Here is a 19,287-nt window from a genome sequence, read left to right as displayed (position 1 = left end):
CGGAAAGAATCATAAAAAGTAAATGTTTGCATACCCTTGGTTACAGACTTCTGTATTAATTAAAAATACAGTGAGCAATTTCATGTGCATGCATTTACCCTGAATCCCATGTAGGTCATACAGATGAGCAGTATTTCAGGTCATTTTGAAAGAGAAACTCTTTAGGATGAATTATGTGGTGCTCTGTGAAACTGCCTGATACTCACTGAGCACTGCGCACATGGTGGCAAAATCAACTCCTTGGAAACCTACGTGTGGAAGGCCATATCCTTGGGAAGACCTTTGCAGGAGCTTCCAATGCTGTAACATCTTACCAGTGCCAGCACCGCACTTGCCTGCCGGGACAGAGCAAGTCTTTCTTGATCTGTGAACATCTTTGATCTCATTGTCTTCTTTCTGCTGTTTGGGTGGATACAGCCATCACTAGCACGTGTTGACCATGCATGGTGCCTTCTGGAGGATGGTGTCAGGGGCTCTCAGGAGGGTGTGGGCACGGGCTTTCCAGGGACCGCTTGGTTTCAGCAGGCAGAAGACAAAGCGTTATGTTCATTCACTCCCACTTACGAATCCTTTGCAACCTCTGCCCTGTCTTCTCATAGAATAGAAGTGTTCTTGAAATGATGGTGTTGATGAGTTACTAATTCGTGCTTTATGGATTGTGTCAGGAAAGCATTTTTACCGTGATGTATTTGCCAAGTCTATAAAAAGAAAAGGGGATAAAAGCCCAAGTATCTGCTCTTTGCTTTGCTACCAACATGACACTGAGAAGTCTTCCAGGAAGAATCAAGCTTCAGCTCCTTTCAGTGTATCCTGGGCAGAAAAAAGTCAGTAACCTAAATCTTTCACAGCCAGTTGTGGACTCTTTACTGTGGTCGTTATTCACACAAGGAACCATATAGTCTGTAAGGAAGCGTATATATATAATCATGCTCAGAATCAGAATAATCACTATATAAACCACTATATCATTGAAAAACTGGGCCTTGGAGATTGAGAGTCTTCTTAAAGTAACGAGCTGCAGAGATCAGCACTGTGCAAAGCAGAACAAGTCATCTCAAAGTCAGAATACCTATTCCCTGCAGCTCTCCACAGGAGGGTGGGTATTTTATCTAGGTCCAACCCCCCTTTCTCTCCTTGCAGTAACATTTCTGTTTCATAAAACTCATCATGACTTCTTTTCCATTAAAGCAGCGATTCTTTGTCGTATGAAATCTTCCACTGTCACCCCAGTGGTTCTGTCACCATCCTTTAAAAATGTCTCCACTCTTGATTGGGCTAAAAGAGAGAAGCACTGACATTTGTATGCTGTACCCTTTGTTTCTGAGATGTCCCAAGGCTCTGGTGACAACTGTGAAGTCTGGGATAGCCACAGCGTTATTGCATACATCGTGTTTTCCACTAGTAAGAGCTAGTGCTCATCCACAGCCATTCTATGCAATGTTTAATCTAGAACACTTTATATTGCAAGCAGCCCATTATAGAAAAACCTGTTATTTTTATGTTTCAGATGCAAAGATGGCTTGAAAGGATTTACATACTCTGCACTAAAGTAAGTAAAGATACTGTGAGTATGTAGTTTAAAAGTGAATATTTGGAGGAATCATACATGGTGGCAGCTGTGTGAGAAGAGTATTCCTAAGAAATAGGAAAGGGAGAAGATCTCTCAGAGGATTTCTCTCTGGCAAGAGAAGAATCTTTATATTTGGGACCATCATTAAAGGAATTGCAGACACATGGTTGCTTGTTTTTGAAGGACCGTTAGTATCACTGGCATTCCCGATACTCTCCTGGAAGCAAATGGCTGCTGTGTTTTGACCTGGAGTTTATTTGCTGCATTTACAAAACGTTTAATGAATACAAAGGTAGTTCTGTAATCAGCATCCAAATAAAGCGTGGGTTCCTAGCATATTTGTTTGAGATATCCTCAACATGTCGCTAAACCTTGACTCTGTTGTCGTGGTCCAGGCTCTCCTAGAACTTACTTTGTGAAGCCATATTCTGGTGTTAGTCACTCTGTTGTAGTTACACAAAGTTCTCCCATCTTTGTGGCTTGAGTCAAAAGTAAAAAGACACGTTATTCTTGCTTTTCCCTTTCATATGCTGCTGCCTGTCTGCCACTCGGATCACAGAATGATTTAGGCTGGAATGGACCCTAAAGTTCATCCAGTTCCAGCCCCCTGCCATGGTCAGGGACACCTTCCACTAGAGCAGGTTGCTCCAAGCCCCTGTGTCCAACCTGGCCTTGAACACTGCCAGGGATGGGGCAGCCACAGCTTCTCTGGGCACCCTGTGCCAGCACCTCAGCACCCTCACAGGGAAGAGCTTCTGCTTATTATCTAATCTATATCTCCCATGTCAGGTTAAAGCCATTCCCCCTTGACCTGTCCCTACATGCCCTTGTAAAAAGTCCCTCTCCAGCTTTCTTGTTGGCCCCCTTTAGGTACTGGAAGAAAAGAGCTGAAGTCAAACAAGCCAGATTTGCTATTGTTGGGAGTGGGAAATATAACATTTACAGCTATGAAACAGCTACATTAGACAGAAGGTGCAGTGGTTAAATAATACAGTCTGTAGTCCAGAAATAAAAACAATCCAATGGCAACATGCAGAAACTGTGCTTTCTGAAATCACCAGTTCACAGTCACATACTGAAGGACAAAGCTTTTATACCTTCATCACCCTCAGCAAGACTAGCAGAGTGTAACTTGCATTGTAGTGCAGAGTGTTTGGAAACATCTTGCTATAGTGTCCTCCACTGCCCTTGATACACAGTAATTCTACACGTAAGGTGAACTGGTATATTGACAATATCAACTTCTGGGTGAAGAAGGAGGGCTGAAGATGAAGCCAAACAAAACAAAGCTGATGCTCTTGGTGGGAGCAAAAACATTTTGAAGATTTTACAAAACAGATATTTTATAAAAAATATTACAGTAATTATCAGGCTTTATGTAACCCCATTTTGCTGGAGAGAATGGAGATATTTTGTGTGCCCTTTTTATTTTCTTATTTAGTGTTCTTCCTTTGTATGTGAGATGGATTTCCCTAGTAATGTTTTTGTTCCTAGCTCTAAAACATTCCTGGCAGCAATTGTCACCGTTATCTGAAGTTTAAATATGTGTCAGTGGAGTGATCTTTGCAAAGAGATACAAGGTTTGGCAGCTGTATAGGGTGCAGACCTGTGGGTAACTTCAAGCTTGTCTTAAACACTTAGACTTAACTGGACTTCATGTATTTCTTGGAGTTATTTATATAATGGTTGTTCTGTTTTCTTCCTTCAGGTTCCTTGTAGGTAAAGAAGAGAGGAAAGAAGAGATCCCCACTCATTCATTTTCACCTGAAGCAGCCTTTTCAAAAATAGATAGAAAGATAAAGCCCTGTGAAAAAGTATCGCAGCCAATGAACATCCTGACTCTGACAAAAAAGCTCATGGACAAAGTGTGAGTCAAAGAAAACAACAAACAGAACAAAATGAATCATTCTTCATTTAGGTCACTTTAATGTTTTGTTACATTCTATTTGACAGTGTTTTGTAATGCTTTTGTTTTGCATTTCATTGTTACTGGGTTGTTAGCAGTGACAAATGATAAACTCTAAGAAAAGCAGAATTTAAATACATTTATGTCACAGCAAGGACTTGCAACGTGCAGTTGTCTAATGAGGGAGAGTAAATTCAGTCAGTTCTGAGATGCAGAGTGGTGGTTGCTTTTTCTGCAGTTTTCAGCACAACCAGCTCATGGGTGGTTCTGCTGGTGCTGATAGTGATATTAAGTAGTGATATTAAGGAGGGGAAGTTGCACAGCAGCAGACCTTAGGTGACATCATCTTTTTGGGGAGCTACACTCCTGTATTGCATATGGGGAACTAGGTGAGAGCAGGATTGGTAGCATGTGGCCTACCTCCATTGTCAGGAATTGCAAAGCAACAGCTAGGCAGCTGAAGTTAGGTAAGATAGGTTCCCTCCTGGTCTACAGGATCCAAGTTACTGCCCTTTAGTATGAGCTTGAAGAAACGACACCAGGCAGCTTTTCAGTGTACTATGTTCATGTGGTGTACTCATGCTGTGCTTGATTGGTCAGCTCAGGCATGTTGGGTACCACAAGGAGACATTGATTTACAGAGAAGATGGAAAAAACCCTGGGGTCTGTTCATGCCACAGTTGTCAATCCTCACTGCCTTTGACCTCTCCATGAGCAGGTTTATGACCATAAAACATAAGACATGCAGGAGAGAAACAGGTCTTCTGGGTGCATTGTGTTCTCAAAGTAGTGACTGTCTTACTTGCTCAGCTGATGAACAAGCATGAAGTGACCTACATCACATGGTGACTTCCTATGATTTGCTGTGGGGTTTAATTGGAAAACATGAGGGAGGTCAGCAGTCGCTTTTCAGGCACAACTGTTCTAGGCAACAAAAGACCTGCAAGGGGAAGACAGCTCCAGCCTTATGCAGGTTCTTTCAGCTGAGTTGCTTGTACCTATTTTGTCTTAAATACCTCTTACTCAATTTGCTAGAGATAGCTCATAGCTCCTCCACTGTTCATTAAATAAAAGGATCATGGGACTGTGGGTGAACAAGAGCATTTTTTCTTTAAGGTTTTGCAATTCCCAACACAGACATTGAGAAAACTTTCAGATTCCAGTCCTACTGCTCTCCCAGGTTTCTCTTCCATATGGTTCTTTTCAGTATAATTGAGTCTAAATGCCTGTAACCTGATCACATTCTCATTACAATTTTTGCTGCATAAACTGACCTCACAGATGATATATGGCCATTACACTTTATAGTACACGATTCAGAACTTCCAAGATATTTGACTCAGTATATAAATTGTGTAATTTATTTTGCATTAAAACTTAAATACTTGGCTATAGCAAAATATAATGTTCAGACCTGGTATGACATTACTTCTTGTAATTCTACATAATGAAGGGCTAACAACTGTACAATCCATGTGTCCCACCATCCCAAGCCAGTCTCTTTTAAATGCTCAAAGTCAAATTCTCAGTCTGAAGTAAGAGCTACATAAAAACCTACGTAGTAGGAGAAATAGTGTAGAAGTGGAAAGCTTGTAATTAAAAGAAGTCTCACGGGGTATATATCTGCATTTGTATGTTCTGTGTTGCCCTCCAGTGAACCTTACAATGGTATGAAAGATATCAGGATGCAGATATTAAACACCCTTCCAGAAACATGGAGCAGAGACAAAATGCGACGGGTCACGTCACTTCTCCATGGTGATCACAGCAGAAAATTTGTTCCTTAATTTTGCATTTAACATGTAGCATGGCAAGAGGTTGGGTCCAAGTAAGTGTGCAGACACTTCTTGCTGCACAACTCGAGTATTGTTAGTTTTTATTATCCTTTTATAACATCATAAAAGTTCACAGTGCCCTTCAGTGGGTAATGGGGGAATGAGTGGTGGGAAAATAGCGCTTTATGTATTTTTAGGCAAGAAAAATTTATGAAGTCTCCTGTTGATGATGCTGAAAACAGCTACGGGTTAATATGTGTTTCATTGTGCTCTTTGCAGGTGCAAACATGGCCCAAGGCACAGATGCTGTAAACACTACGGAGATAATTGCATCTCGTATTGTATTAAAGTAAGTGCAGAAAAAGTTAGATTGACAAACTCTGGCAAAGTATTTAGCCAGAAAAAGCATATACGTACAGTGAGAAAGGAGCCTGTTACTCATTCTCCTATTGAAAATGCGGCAAGCCTGAGAACAGGTTTTCTCAATTTGGGACGGGGTGGTGGTGGGGTTAAAGTTCCTGGTCTCTCAGATTAGCTGAAGTGAATGAATAACATACAAATGTGTGGGAAAACATGGGCTAGCAAGCAAGGAACTCGTTTAACTATGTGATGCACTTGAGGGCTGAGCCCACTTGTGGTTCCACCCGAAATCACTCACCAGGAATGTGCTGCTCTGGCAAGCTGCTGCCCGGCCCCACGCCCGCCTCTCCATTCCGTTATTTTAGGGGCTCAGGGTAATGAGAGATTGGTCACAGTTGCTGCTCCCAGGAAGAGCTGTTCGTGTTCAGTGGCAGAATTCACCCCCCATCATTAATGTGATCAGCGCATGTTTTTATCCGGAGGAATCCTTCATAGACATTTAGTTTGGCCAGCACTGGGATGGCAGAGGTGGTACCACAATGCCTCTTTTAGGAGTTGGTAAGAATCCATCACTTAAACATTTATCCATTTTTATATATGGGGCAGCAAAAATGGATTTGAGTATCTTCAGATGCTTTTGATATCTATTACTTTCAAAAATAACTTCTTTAAATTAAAGTTCTACATACAACCTATGTTATCTCAGAAGCACTGTGCTTAGGTTTAGCATCAGGAGAGACCTCACACAACATTCATTCATGTATATTAATTAAAGACATCATTTTGTGTTGTGTTAACACTCTTTTTATGCTGCAGTATATTAGCATACCACTGCGTAACATGGATATAAGTTGTGCTGGAGTTGGTAGGATTTGAGATGGTGCTTAAGTGTTCTGGTGAGTTATGATGGGAATATGCAGTACAACATTCATGAATAGCTCAGGATAGATATGTCACTTTTCTGGTGTAGCTATGACATATTTAAAAGAACAGATTAAAGTTAATAGTTTTACAACCTCTCACCACTATCTCAATCCACATAATGTTTCATTCCTGAGCTCTTTTGTTCAAGGCATAACATCTCTGGGGACACAGACATTCCTTTGCTCTGTGCTTGTGCAGTGCCTTGCCCAGTAAGTTTGCTATTCTGTGCCTCCTGGCCTGCTTTGTCTCTCATTCCCTGAATGCTCATGTTTGGTAAGCATCCTCTGGGAAGCAAACATTCCCCGTGCCTTCATCTGCAGAGTACTTTGTGTTTTCCCCGTAGACATCAGTGTCTGGCCTTCACAATCAATGTCCAAGGCTGCAGTGATTATATTCAAAACAAAGAAGTGATTTCATGGGTTGGCATGCTTCATTTCCAGATCTCTGCTGATGCTAGTGTCTCCTAGTGTGCATCTTTTTCCACGGGTGCCTTGCTATGACTTCAGTCTGCTGCACTTTTCCATCAAGTGCTGTCTTTCATTACTTAGGCATATTTTACAGTAATTAGCTCTTAACTACTGTTAACCCAGACTTGCTTTCTGAGCTTTTTATTACTCTCACACAAAATCCTTGTGCATTCTGTGCTGCATGCTGAGCAGTCAAATCTCCAAGTACCTTCATAACACTGTATTATTTTGCAAGTGCAGTTAGAATAAACAAGAATTTTTGCTCAAGTACTAATGGAACTGATGCCTCTTCTCTATGGAAAACTGTCATGATCTGCTGGAAGAGTAATTGTGCATGTGAGTAAAGAGAGAGGTGATCTGACCACTATGGAATATAATGAGCTTGAAATGCCTTTAAACCAGAAGGATGACTGAGAAATAGGAATTAGTCTTGTTTAATTACTCTAATTGAGAGACCCACATCTAATTTCAGATTGTGAATTTGTCAAATTACAGTAGACCAGCCCCACAGTACTCTCTGTGTCCTTTCTTAAGTGAGTGGGGAGATGTGTTAATGATGAAAAGAACAGGAGGAAAAAAAAAGGGGATATTCAGTAGTCTGTGTCTTTCTTCTTTGAAGGTTTATTCAGCATCATTTTTTCAGTGTTTCTTAAACCCTTGCAAAGGGATGAGGGGAGAAGAAAACCCAGTGAATAATGGAGCTGAACTAAGTCTTGACCTGACTAAAAATAAATTTATAGAAGACATTTATTTTTATAAGGCTGTTCTGTCTTTAGATAAACCACTTGTGATTTTAAACTATACTTCATTCTCGAGCCAGCATTTTAGTGTAATTTATTCTTGACTACAATAGCATAATCAGGGAAATATCACTGAAGTGGCAGCCAGATCTTTGAATTTCCTGCCTTTTCTGGGACTTGCTTTTAAATTATAAGAGAAAAAAATTCATTTTGATGTATTTGGATTCTTAAAGATCCAAAATCCTTAAAGCATTTTCAGTTCTCTCTATGGCCATTCCTGGAGTTGATCAGTAGTAACTGTCAGCTGACATGACTTGAGCATGGTTTTTAATTCCATATCTGTGAGGGAACTTTCCAATCTAATAATGATCTGATAAGCTGCTCACTGCCAAAATTGCCCCTCCATGCTATATTTTTCCTTACCCTTGAGCATCTTATCTTCTCATTATCACATCTAAGCTTTAATTGCCATTGCTTGCCCTTTTCCTCCTGCTTCACATTTAAATGCGTGTTGGGTAGTTTACAGGATTCATTATAGGTATTAAGTAACATTTAGTAATGTTACAACCTGATTTTATAGACTTCCCTTCACATTTTAAACACATAAAATGCTTTAGATTTGTAAACGTCTGAAAAGAGCTACCAGAAGCAGTCAGAAGATACTGTTCCTCTTTTGGATTCCACTTGATTACTATGAGGAGACATTATCCAACAGTAGCAGCCCAGTTGTCCGTGTGCTCTGCTGATGCTGCGGATGATGCCAGCTAACCCTCACAGCTTACCTAATGACCAAGGTGATAAAAAAGACTATGAGGTTATTTTCTGATTATTGTAGTCTCTGCCTTCTGTCTCTTGAAGGAACGTGGGCTACTGATTTATTTTAAATATCTTAACTAATTCCTAACACATTACAACAGGTTGACTGAGGTTTGGTGTGTTACTGAACTCTGTTCATGTGCACACATGTGCTTTTCTGAATGTGAGTTATTGCCAATATCTTGAGTGTACTATTAACTTTCTCAAAAAACAAAAGCTTTGTTTAATGAGGTTTGCAGATGTGTAGTTTCACCCTGCTGCTGCTTCTGGCTTATCTGAGTCCTAACTCAAAATCTTTGTGCTCAAATGGCTCTTAGCAGTTTTTTTCCCTCACTTATGTTTATTAGTGTCCTGTGTATACTCTGCTGTTTTCTACCTCTCTTATTACTTGAAGTCTTCTTATGGAAGATATAAGTTACAAAATTTGGTGTTAATTATAAGATGTAATACTTTCTGTGACTCTGAAAAACACCTGTAAGTGTGATACGGATACTGTTTGATGTAATGAGCTAAACTGAAAGATTTTGTACATGACTTCTTGCCATTTGGTGCACATCAAAACTAAACCTCAGTCCTTCAGTTCACACTTCTCAGAAATGGAACTTCCTCATTCATAGCTACAGCATCATTGGATTTCATTACTGGATGTTTAACCACAATAAAATTTTATGAAGTCTATGATGCATTATAAAGTTCTGTGGGAGGCAAAAATATTTTGAGTTTCTGAGTTTGAAACGTTGCTCCATCAAACCCTTTGCCAGCTGTCCCTGTAACTGGAATTGTCTCAGTGTCCCTGAGCATCTTCCAGTAAATGAACTACAGACATCATGAGCACTGGGTGCCTGCTTTGCTTGCCAATGGTGAGTGTACATAGTTTTCACATAAGGCATCTTCCAAAGAACAGATTTAATTCAGAATGATTTAAGAAGTTCAGCCATAGGGTAAGAATAATGATAGGAAGCTTTGGAGGAAGTTGTAAGAAACTGGGGAGAATAATTTGGAAAGAAAAGGTCAGTGTGGTTTTGTGACACAGTATAAAAAAGCAGATCTGTATCCAAGGTGCAGCAGTAGGAAAAATTCATTGGAACCCACATTATCCTTTCTCAGTAGCTCTGCACATAATCTCCCTTCCAGTTTCACCCTTCCTCTTGCTACAAGCATCACTCAGCCTCCAGTTTGGTTGAAGGAAAGTCCATGAGCACGTGCCAAGCCACCAGGGTCACTTTCTAATTCTCACACTTTCTGAAAGTTATTTTTGTGGACTTTTCTCTTCTTTGGTGCTTTCTGCAGGCATCTGAGTGTAGAAGTGCTCTTCTTTTCCACCGCATTGCTTTCCTCTGTATGCCCAGTGCGGTTAAAAGCTGGTCGGTAGTCTGGAAATGAAGTCATGAGGATTATTCCAAAGGACAGAGTTTTGGAGCAGAAGAGAAATAAGAGTTTGTTCCATGAGGCTTTTCAGATATTCACAGGAATTAAAGGAGAGTCAATTGACTGTGGTTTTATTACCTTTGCTATTTTACAGGGGTATCAGGAAAGAAAACCCTGATCTTGAGTTTGAAGATGGGGATGCATTTTACATAGTGTCTGCAAAGTGGGTTTTAAACTGCTCAAAGTCAAAAATAAGTACTTCTGTAGATGTTTCTGCTTTTCCTTTTCCCAAATTTGTGGTTTCTAACCACACAATCTGTCTTTCTTTTCTCTAGGGCTTCATTAGGATGTTTAGCATCGGTTACCTGATCCAGTGTTGCCTTCGGATTCCATCCACCTTTCGGCATCTGTTTACACAACCATCCCGGCTACTTTCCCTCTTCTACAATAAGGAAAACTTTCAGCTTGGAGCTTTTCTGGGATCTTTCGTCAGTATATACAAGGTAAGCTTAAAACAGAGAGAAATGGCAAATGCCATGAGTTTTAATTCGCTTTTCAAATGTTACAAAGAGCTAAAAAGTCTAGCCACTGAATATTACTGGTAGTGTTTGCTCTACAGCAACAAATTCTATAGTATTGCAGTAACCAAATCATAAACAGAAAACTAGTCTTCCATTCTGTGTGCTCTGTCTGTCATTTCTGAATAAACCAGATGGATTGTGCAGCACGGTGTCAGGATCAGGAGACAGGGAGTACTTCAGAGAAAGTGAATTCATATTTCAAAGTGACTTGCTGTTCCACAACAGTATTTTAGTGCAGGCACAAGTAGTGACTGCAGTAGCAGCAGTGTTGCCACAGAGGAGCCATCTGCAGATTGGTTTTGGCTCAAATATCTGGAATTCTTACTTGACGCTAAATAGCTGGAGGTTGCGGAACATGTTTCGCATGCAGCTGAGGGGACATTGCACTTACCACTTGGAAATGTACCCTTCTACACCATTCTAAAACAACAGGTTGCAAACTGATGGGCATTCACACAGCATTGTTGGGATTAATCAGATGATGTTTGTTTATGCCAAAAGAGAATGTGACAAAGCACACGCCCTAAGGGAGAATATATTAAATAGTGCTGTGCTGAAGTGGCTTTTGCACTTCTACAGCCTTAATCACACATGTTGTTTTTCAACTGCCACTTTACTGGCTCTGCAAAGTGAAGATAATTCTGTATTATTCTGTGTAAATATTACTTAGTGAAAATTAAAGCGAGTGTTATTTGTAAGCAAAACAGCATTTCACGTGACTTGGAGTCACGTTGAGAGACAAGAATTTGTAAGGTTACAGAGTTTAAAGTCTCTGATGGCAAAGTGTAAATGGGCTGGTCAGAGTTTATTTGAAAAATACATTTTTGCTCCAGCTTTAAGAAAAGAGCCTTTCCTGTAAAGGAAAATATTTAAATTGTGAAAACTGAAATAATTTTGATGTCTTTTAAAGGCTTCAGTTGCAAAGTGTAATTTCAGTTTCATAGATACTAATTTTACAAGGGTGATGTGCTCTAACCTTTACTTATAGTAAGTAAAGGAGAGTATAGGAGCTGAAATACAGGAGATTCCAAAGAAATATAAGAAAATACATTTTCATGTGGGGCTGGCCAACACTAGGAACAGGTTGCCCAGTGAAGCTGTGTACTCTCCATACTTGGAGGTGCTCAGAACTGAACTGGACGGGTTCCTGAGCTTTCTGCTCGAATTAGATGTGCTTCAGGCTGGAGCAGATGATCTCTAGAGATCCCTTCCAACATAAATCATTCTTTGATTCCATGAAGAGCACACATTAGATGGATTAAGAGGCTGACACACATATCTCAGAGTAGACATCAGTGGGTTGTGATACTGAACAGTATAATGTTCTGTCTTGTGCCGTCAGCACTGGATTGGGCTTTACTGAGTAGATCTCAAACCATTTAGAAGCAAACAAATTTACCAGGGGTAAAATTTGAAGACAAAGTATGGCTTTCCAAAACAGTTGAACAAAACAATGCAGAGGATATGGCAGATGTGGAACAATATGGATCATTTGGTAACATTCAATCATCCAAATGAAACACATTTTAATGCAGCCTAAGCCACAATTACTTACATCCATTCTGGCCTGGGCAGCTGTGTATTGTTGTCAGTGTCAACAAACAGGTTATTGACAATTTCATGGTGTCTTTTAGCCATATGCAGTTCTAACATTTTAGATTAATGTGTTTTCCTAGTTCCAGAATATATTAGATGTATGGAAAAACCTCAAAATGTTTGGTGTGTAGTTGAAAACAGACTTTATCATGGGAAAGTCTAGACAATTACAGCAAATAAAGATGATGTGAATTCAAGATTAGCTTTGGAATTGGATTGTTATTGAAATTGCATTAATCTGCTCTCTGATTTTGAAAGAAATGGTAGTGGTAAACTGTTAATTAAAACACTGAAATATTTCACGTACTGTGGATTATGGGTATTTTTACATTACACTCTTAATTCATACTGTGGGCTATATTACTAGCTTATAGAGGAGTATCTCCAGTCTGTGTGTTATGAAAGAGAAATAACTAGGGCTAATCCTGCTCTCTGGTCACCTGCAGGGTACTAGTTGTTTCCTGCGCTGGGTACGAAACCTAGATGATGAGCTTCATGCACTTGTGGCTGGTGAGTCCATGAAAAGTTTCCATTGCCTCTGTTGGGACTCTGCCTCTTGTCTGTGCTGCCATTCCTTTTTCAGACTCCTGTGATGAAAGTAGAATGTGTACGTCAAGGTTGTGTCATGTTTCAGGTAGCTTCAAATAAAGAGCTGCAATTAAAATTGCAAGGCAAATTCAATCCAGTGGTGTGGGTTTTATGGTCAGCTTCAAGGACTGTATACAAATGTGAACTTGTCCTTTATTTTCCAACTGTAGAGGTGTGAGGTTCAAATACTCACTCTTCGATACATGATGGAAGACCCAGTTGGAAGGATGGGCTCCACCGGATCCAAAGAGGGACCCTTTGCCATGAAATCTGTGTGTGGTGCAGGCCCTTCCCTGCTGTTTGTGCATCTGTCACTTACTGGAACCTTAAGGGTCTCTCTTCTTTGTGGGATGAGAGAGGGAATTTAAGCCCTGAACTGCAGCTTTGTTTCAGGGTTTCAAAACTCTCTTGTTAATGACAAAATCCATATTTTGATGGGCAGCACAGGGACATCACTGAACTTTGTTGCAGCAACAGAAAACAATCTTGTGCAGTGTCTCCTTGTGCAGCTGACATCCTGCAACATAAATCACAATCTTAACAATACCTTTCTGTTCTTATTGTTACAGGATGTCTAGCAGGAATTTCCATGATGTTTTACAAAAGTACTACTATCTCAATGTATCTGGCATCCAAATTAGTAGAGGTAAGATGCTACCCTTGTAACAGAGCTCTTTATTTCATCTGTCTTTTCAAGGCAGAAAAAGAAAATGACCTGCACAGGCTTAGCTGGACAATTCCAGTATAATACAAAGTTGTGTGGCAGTGGTGTGTTTCAATAGGTGTGTGCCAAGAGGCAGTGCCATTCCGTGGTCTCATTCCTGTCTTACTTTCTTTACTATGACTCATTTTAAAAGTCCTTTACCCACTGGTCTCCATGTATGTTCTCCATGAATCTGATAGCCCTTTGCTTTGTAGCTTTTGCAGATTTTTTAAATCTGGAAGTTCCAAGAATGTCTATTCTGCCAGAAACATAAATCAGACCTAGTCCTTAATTGCAGATTTATTGCCAAAAGCTACAGCTTCACTTCCTGCCTTTGTTCCCTAATTTTGGCATTCAGCGATCTGAGATAACTCAAAATAGCTTAGGTTTTGGTCTATAGCTGGAGCTGTTTGTCACTGTACTTCAACTGATTGAATTCCCAGCTTTGCAATGAACTTCGTTCTACTTACTGTTTTTCAGGCTTGAATTATGACTATGAATTTGTTAAAATGAGGAGCCCAGGGAAGAATAAAGTTTGTAGAGTTTGGGTTTGTTGATGAAACTTTGCTAAACAGTTTCTGATGTCTTACTGTGCTTTTTCTATAAAATCAGGACTTAGTCATGGTTATTTCCCCAACAACACCACTGGAATAAGTTGGGAGGATTCTGCTATTATGTATCATTCCCAAATCACAAAGTTTTCTCCTGCAGACCTCAAGGGCCTCATGTCCTAGTGATATTTATCCACTTCCACTACAGAATTCATTTCAATGAATATAAAAAGAAGGAACCTTTATTCTTGTGAAGCATAAAACTAAACATTAAAAGGGAAGATATCCTCTGTTTATTCTTGCTCCTTGTAATCCTAGATCAAGCTCTGAAGGTAGTTCACATGTTGTTATATAAAAGCAAATCTGTGTTATCCATATTGATTTTTAGAACATCAGTTGTAAAAAAAAAAACCCAGTATTATCTTATATTGCTGATGGTTTTCTCTGGACTTTGAGACCTTGTGGCTGCAGTGAAATAAGAAAAGTGCTGTGTGTTCTTTCTTGCTTTTATCATCTTACGCAAGCCAAGGGTAACTGACCGAAGAGGCGTGTGCTGCTTTGGAAGGTCAAGCTGTGCTCTGGAAAATAAACTTTACATGTTTTCTCAGAAAGTCAAGTATGTGATTTCAAGCTGTTTAAGAACAGTGAATATTCACTTTGTTGGAAGAGTTATTGCATTGTTCTTTTGCTTTTTTAAAATGAAGAATTCAACACAGCAAACTTTCCCTTTTTTATCTCTGAGATCTGTACTACCCTTTTTAACACCCAAAGCTGTTGCTAGGTCCTGTTCTATGCATTAATAGCCTCTCACTTTACTGATCTTGGGTAACCTCTATAAGCCATCTCAGTCAGTGTCACATTTATGGACATACACAAAAATCTAGGAGCATAGGTTAGTAATGTTGACACGTTTTTTTGAAATGATAAAATAAGAAGTAAAAAGCTAGTTTTATTTTGCTTCACTCAGCATTTTTTTGTTTATTTTTATAGACTATATACTTCAAAGGCATTGAAGCAGGAAAGGTTCCCTATTTTCCTCATGCAGACAGCGTCATCTATGCCATTTCCACGTCAATATGCTTTCAGGCAGTAAGTATGACATTCTTTAAGTCAAATGCTGGATGAAATGAGGAGCACAGGGTTACAGTGATTCCAGCAAGATTCCATGAATCAGGGCTCCTGCTTTTGAGTGTCAATGTGGGAAGATTATTTCTAGGACTTAGATTCCTAATATGCTTGTGGCTGAATACATTATACAGAGCACTGAATTCTTTGGAAAGGATCTTAAAATGCATTGACCCAGAGGATGAACATAAATGCATGGACTTTTGTAAGCATATGAAAGGACAGTTTGTCAAGGAGACAAATAATATATTGTGATATTTTATACCCATAAAATTTTTAATATCCATAAATTTTTTAATCAACTGGAAGTTTTCACTTTCAGCTAACTTGAATTAAAGTTGCCTGTTTGAAATATCTGCCAAAGTTAGTAAGAAAATCTGTAGGTTTATGTTCCAACAAGCTGTAGTTACCATCTTTTCCACTTCCCAAGTCAGTTACATGCCTTCAGCCTCAGTCCTCTTACCAGCTGCATCAGCTGGAAAGCTCCTTTCACTGGTACCCAGATGACTCTGCAATTCTACTACATCTCTCCATTTCTAGACCTGCTGCTGAAACATCCCACTGCATGTTTTCTGGACCTCCAAAACTATATGTGTTTTTTATACTCCTCTATAAAGATAATACAAAATGACCCTAAAGCAGTCTTTCCTGCTTAACAGGACAGTGCCACTCCTCCTCCCCGTTGCTCCCAAAGGGAGTATCTCTCATTCTGGTATCAAAGAGAACTGATATTTTAATGCTTGGGATGTGCCTAAAGGTCTGCAGCACTGAGATCTCCAAAATAACTATTGGCAAGGACTGTCATATCAGGCTAACATAAATAATGTTCATATGAGGAAAGAGGAAAGCATTTTTCATTACTTAATAACTGATTGGAAAAAGACTCCAAGAATAGAAATAAATTGCTAGGTTATAGGAGGGAGGAAGGAAGGGGAAATTAGCAAAGGGATCTGTGCTGAGACATTTGTTACTCGCTATATTCATAAGTGACCTGGAAAAGTAATGAAACAGAAGACAGGGATTTTGGTTACATAACATTAGTTAAGATATATAAAATAAAATCTAAAAGTGACTACAAGAAATGGTAGATCTCAAAATGCAGAGTGGGATAAAATAGCAGGTAAATTTGGCATCCACAAGTGCAAAATCATGTGTGTAGGAATAATAAGGATTATTGCTGCTTTCTCTGCAATGAGAACTAAGTTATCTGCCACCACTTTTGCAAGGTAGTCTTGTGGGAGTATGAGTATGCTGGTGGTGGTCATAGAGAGCGTTGCGTTCAGCTGTGAGCTGCTTGTCTGCTGGTAGTTCTGGCCATTGGCAGGTGATCCCAGCTGCTTTCAGCCCATCTCCATTAGGAGATGATGTTTTAAAAATTAATTTAAATATATATATATGTATATTTCCATAACTATCCTTTCACTGGGTTTGGCAATGTTCTGTACAGCTGAAGCTTTTCCCTGGCACTCAGCAGGCTCTGACGCAGTTCTCTCCTTGTAGGCTGTCATGGAAGTTCAGAACCTGAGACCTTCGTACTGGAAGTTTCTTTTACGACTAACAAAGGGCAGGTATGTAGTCAGGGGTATGTTATGGCTTTTTTCAAAAAGGTATGTTATTGCTTGTCCAAACACATCATTGATCACACTCAGCCTTCCATGTCATTTGCTGTCAACAGCAGAGCTGTAGTAGCACATATGGGCTAATTTCCTGGGTATTTACTTTGCTATTCAGCTGCTTTCCAGTCCACTGGAAGTTCTTTGCTCCTGAAGTGACGTTGCTGGGTTTAGTCTAATGACAGGAGCAAAGACTTAAATCCAGTTAAGACTATTTAGTAGATGAGGGTTTTACTTGAAGCCTTTTTTATCTTTAGTTCACTTGGAAGGTGAAATGCTTTCAGATTTCAGTGGAATACAAAGAATTCAGTAAACAACTATACAGACTAAAGAAATCAGTATGTGCAGTGATTGCCAACATGGTATTACTACATGTTTAATAGCATTACTAGAAATGTCAGAGTATTTCCTAAGAATACTTTGAAGATGCAATAGGGTGTTTTTATAGGCCATCTATTGAAATTCAGAAAGGAATCTTTTTTCCTTGGGAAACTAATGAAAAATTTCCACCAATTATAACCATCATTTCACACGGTAATATCTTTCTGGATATTTTTCCTCTATTTGCTGCAGGGATCTAAAATGACGACCCTTTAAAACAGATTTTGCTGTAGCTGAGTTCTAAAAATACAATTTAGTGAAGTGTGCACTATTACACTGATGTGTAAGGCATCAGTGCAAACATCAGGAACAAGGCTTCCAAATCTCAGTGTAGATCGGGTTAGGAATGGGATTATAAAAGGTAACATCTGTCATGACAGTGGGCTCTCCAGACGATAAAAACACAAGTGAAATCAGAGGCCAGTCCCTGCAGCATGTTGAACCTGCACTCCCCATGGCACAGCACACTCTGAGCTGGACAGGAGGTGACTGAGTACACTACTGGACATCGTAGGCGCCTTTTGGGATGCTTGGAGGCAACCTCTGAGGCCATACAGACATGATACAGAGCTGACATCAATGCATATGTCCAATATTGGACATTTTTTCCCTCTTTTGGAATTACTGGAAATAATTGAAATTGAAATAGTGAAAAATCGAAAAAATTGAAATATTGGAAATTTTTCCCTGTTTTGCTAATCTTAAGATTGCTTTAGTTGAAAGAGAGGAGGGAAAAGAAATTCCATTCTGCTCATTTCTTTTGTCTGAAGCAAATGCCTGTAGTAGTAATTTTAACACTCCATACAGGTGATTTCTTTTGACATTCCATAGGTCTTTCACTCTACAGTTTTGAATATAAAGAAATGGAAATAGATTGTAACACCTGTAAAATTGTTTCCCAGACATGGGCAGGCTTGGCCAGAGTTTGCTCTGCTGGCATGAGAGAGAACAGCAGTGTGTTTTGTTTGACCTTTGCTTGGGGAGTTAGAAGTAGAATAGGGCTCTCCCCTTTCTCACAAGTGTGTTCTATGAGTACACCTACCCAGAGCACTACCAAACACGTGTCAAATGTGGTTTCTTTTTAATCTTTATTGCCCGAGAGGAAAAACTTGCAGTTTCTAAACAGTGCAGGCCTGTCTATAAAGATTGGGTAAAGGTATATTAATATTTCATGAAATGAAATCATTTCAACAATAATTTTACTGTTTAAATAGTTAAATGAATAATCCATTCCTGCCTTCATGTCTCTTCTTTTCCAGGTTTGCTCTCATGAACCGGAAAGTTTTAGATGTATTTGGTACTGAAGCATCTAAGAACTTCAAGGATTTCACACCTAAGCTTGACCCAAGACACACTGTTGTACCACCAGAGCTACCGTTAGAGCTGTCTTGAACACAATAGTATATCTTGTCATTGAATGTGATCAGCTTTTTGTCCTGAGAAGTTAATTAACTTAACAGTCGTATATATGGAGGAGGGCTTGGGCTCCACTTCAGTATTATTTCAATGAGAAATGCTTTTTACCAATCAGAAGTACTGAAGCTTTGCAGGAAAGTGTGGCTTAATGATTAAGCCCCTTCCATAAGCAGAAACTATTTTTGGATTACTGTAGTTGGTTGGCAGTCTGGTAGATTCCTGAATGAATTAAACAAATGAGTAACATATTTAGAGAAGTAAAGTATAAATTATACATAACAACTTCCAAAAATTCTGTAGTTCGCACTAGTAAAACTAAAAGTAATTCTTAATTTAGAAAGGAAGACAGTTTGGCATAGTTTAGGTCCAGAATTTTACCTGATCTTACAACTATTGCAGTCAGGTGGAAATGCCTCCTTGGATTTCTAAACTGTGTCACTGCCCACTGGTTATTTAAAACAGCAGTATTTTTACACAGCTATAGCTGCAAAATAAGGGATTCCTTTGGAAAAGAAAATGCATGTTAATACAGAAACCACATTCCAGGGCTGTGAATCCCACTGGCAATGCGGATAACAGAGAAGGCAAGTGGGAAGGCTACTACTGGTGGCTGCTGCGTGGCGAGGAGCAGGGAGTGTGGCGGTCGGGATCTGCCAAGTGGAAAATGACAGGAGCAGTGGAGGAAGGAATGAAACATTCCGGGCTCTGAGATGGTGCTGGAAACAGCCGTCAGTTCCAGACCTAAAAAAAGCCAAGAACAAAATAAAACTCCCCCAAAATACACCGAAATAAAATGTTTGTTTTTAA

The 19,287-nt window shown here is 39.5% G+C and overlaps 1 protein-coding gene across 1 annotated transcript; it reads left to right on the top strand.

Annotated features, from left to right (window-relative positions):
* Positions 1-1,507: 1,507 nt before the first annotated feature.
* Positions 1,508-18,890, top strand: TMEM135 (transmembrane protein 135; the record flags this gene model as incomplete). Its single annotated transcript, XM_010019421.1, has 9 exons — positions 1,508-1,549; positions 3,279-3,437; positions 5,531-5,600; positions 10,262-10,429; positions 12,550-12,613; positions 13,261-13,337; positions 14,936-15,034; positions 16,571-16,638; positions 18,324-18,890. Coding segments are annotated over 9 exons (880 nt in total), but the record flags the coding sequence as incomplete, so codon positions are not given.
* Positions 18,891-19,287: the final 397 nt, after the last annotated feature.

This window comes from Nestor notabilis, unplaced genomic scaffold (genome assembly GCF_000696875.1).
Source record: "Nestor notabilis isolate BGI_N333 unplaced genomic scaffold, ASM69687v1 scaffold4288, whole genome shotgun sequence".
NCBI classification, from domain to species: domain Eukaryota; kingdom Metazoa; phylum Chordata; class Aves; order Psittaciformes; family Psittacidae; genus Nestor; species Nestor notabilis.
The sequence above is the reverse complement of the archived record's forward strand: the minus strand, read 5'-3'. Positions and strand labels throughout refer to the sequence as shown.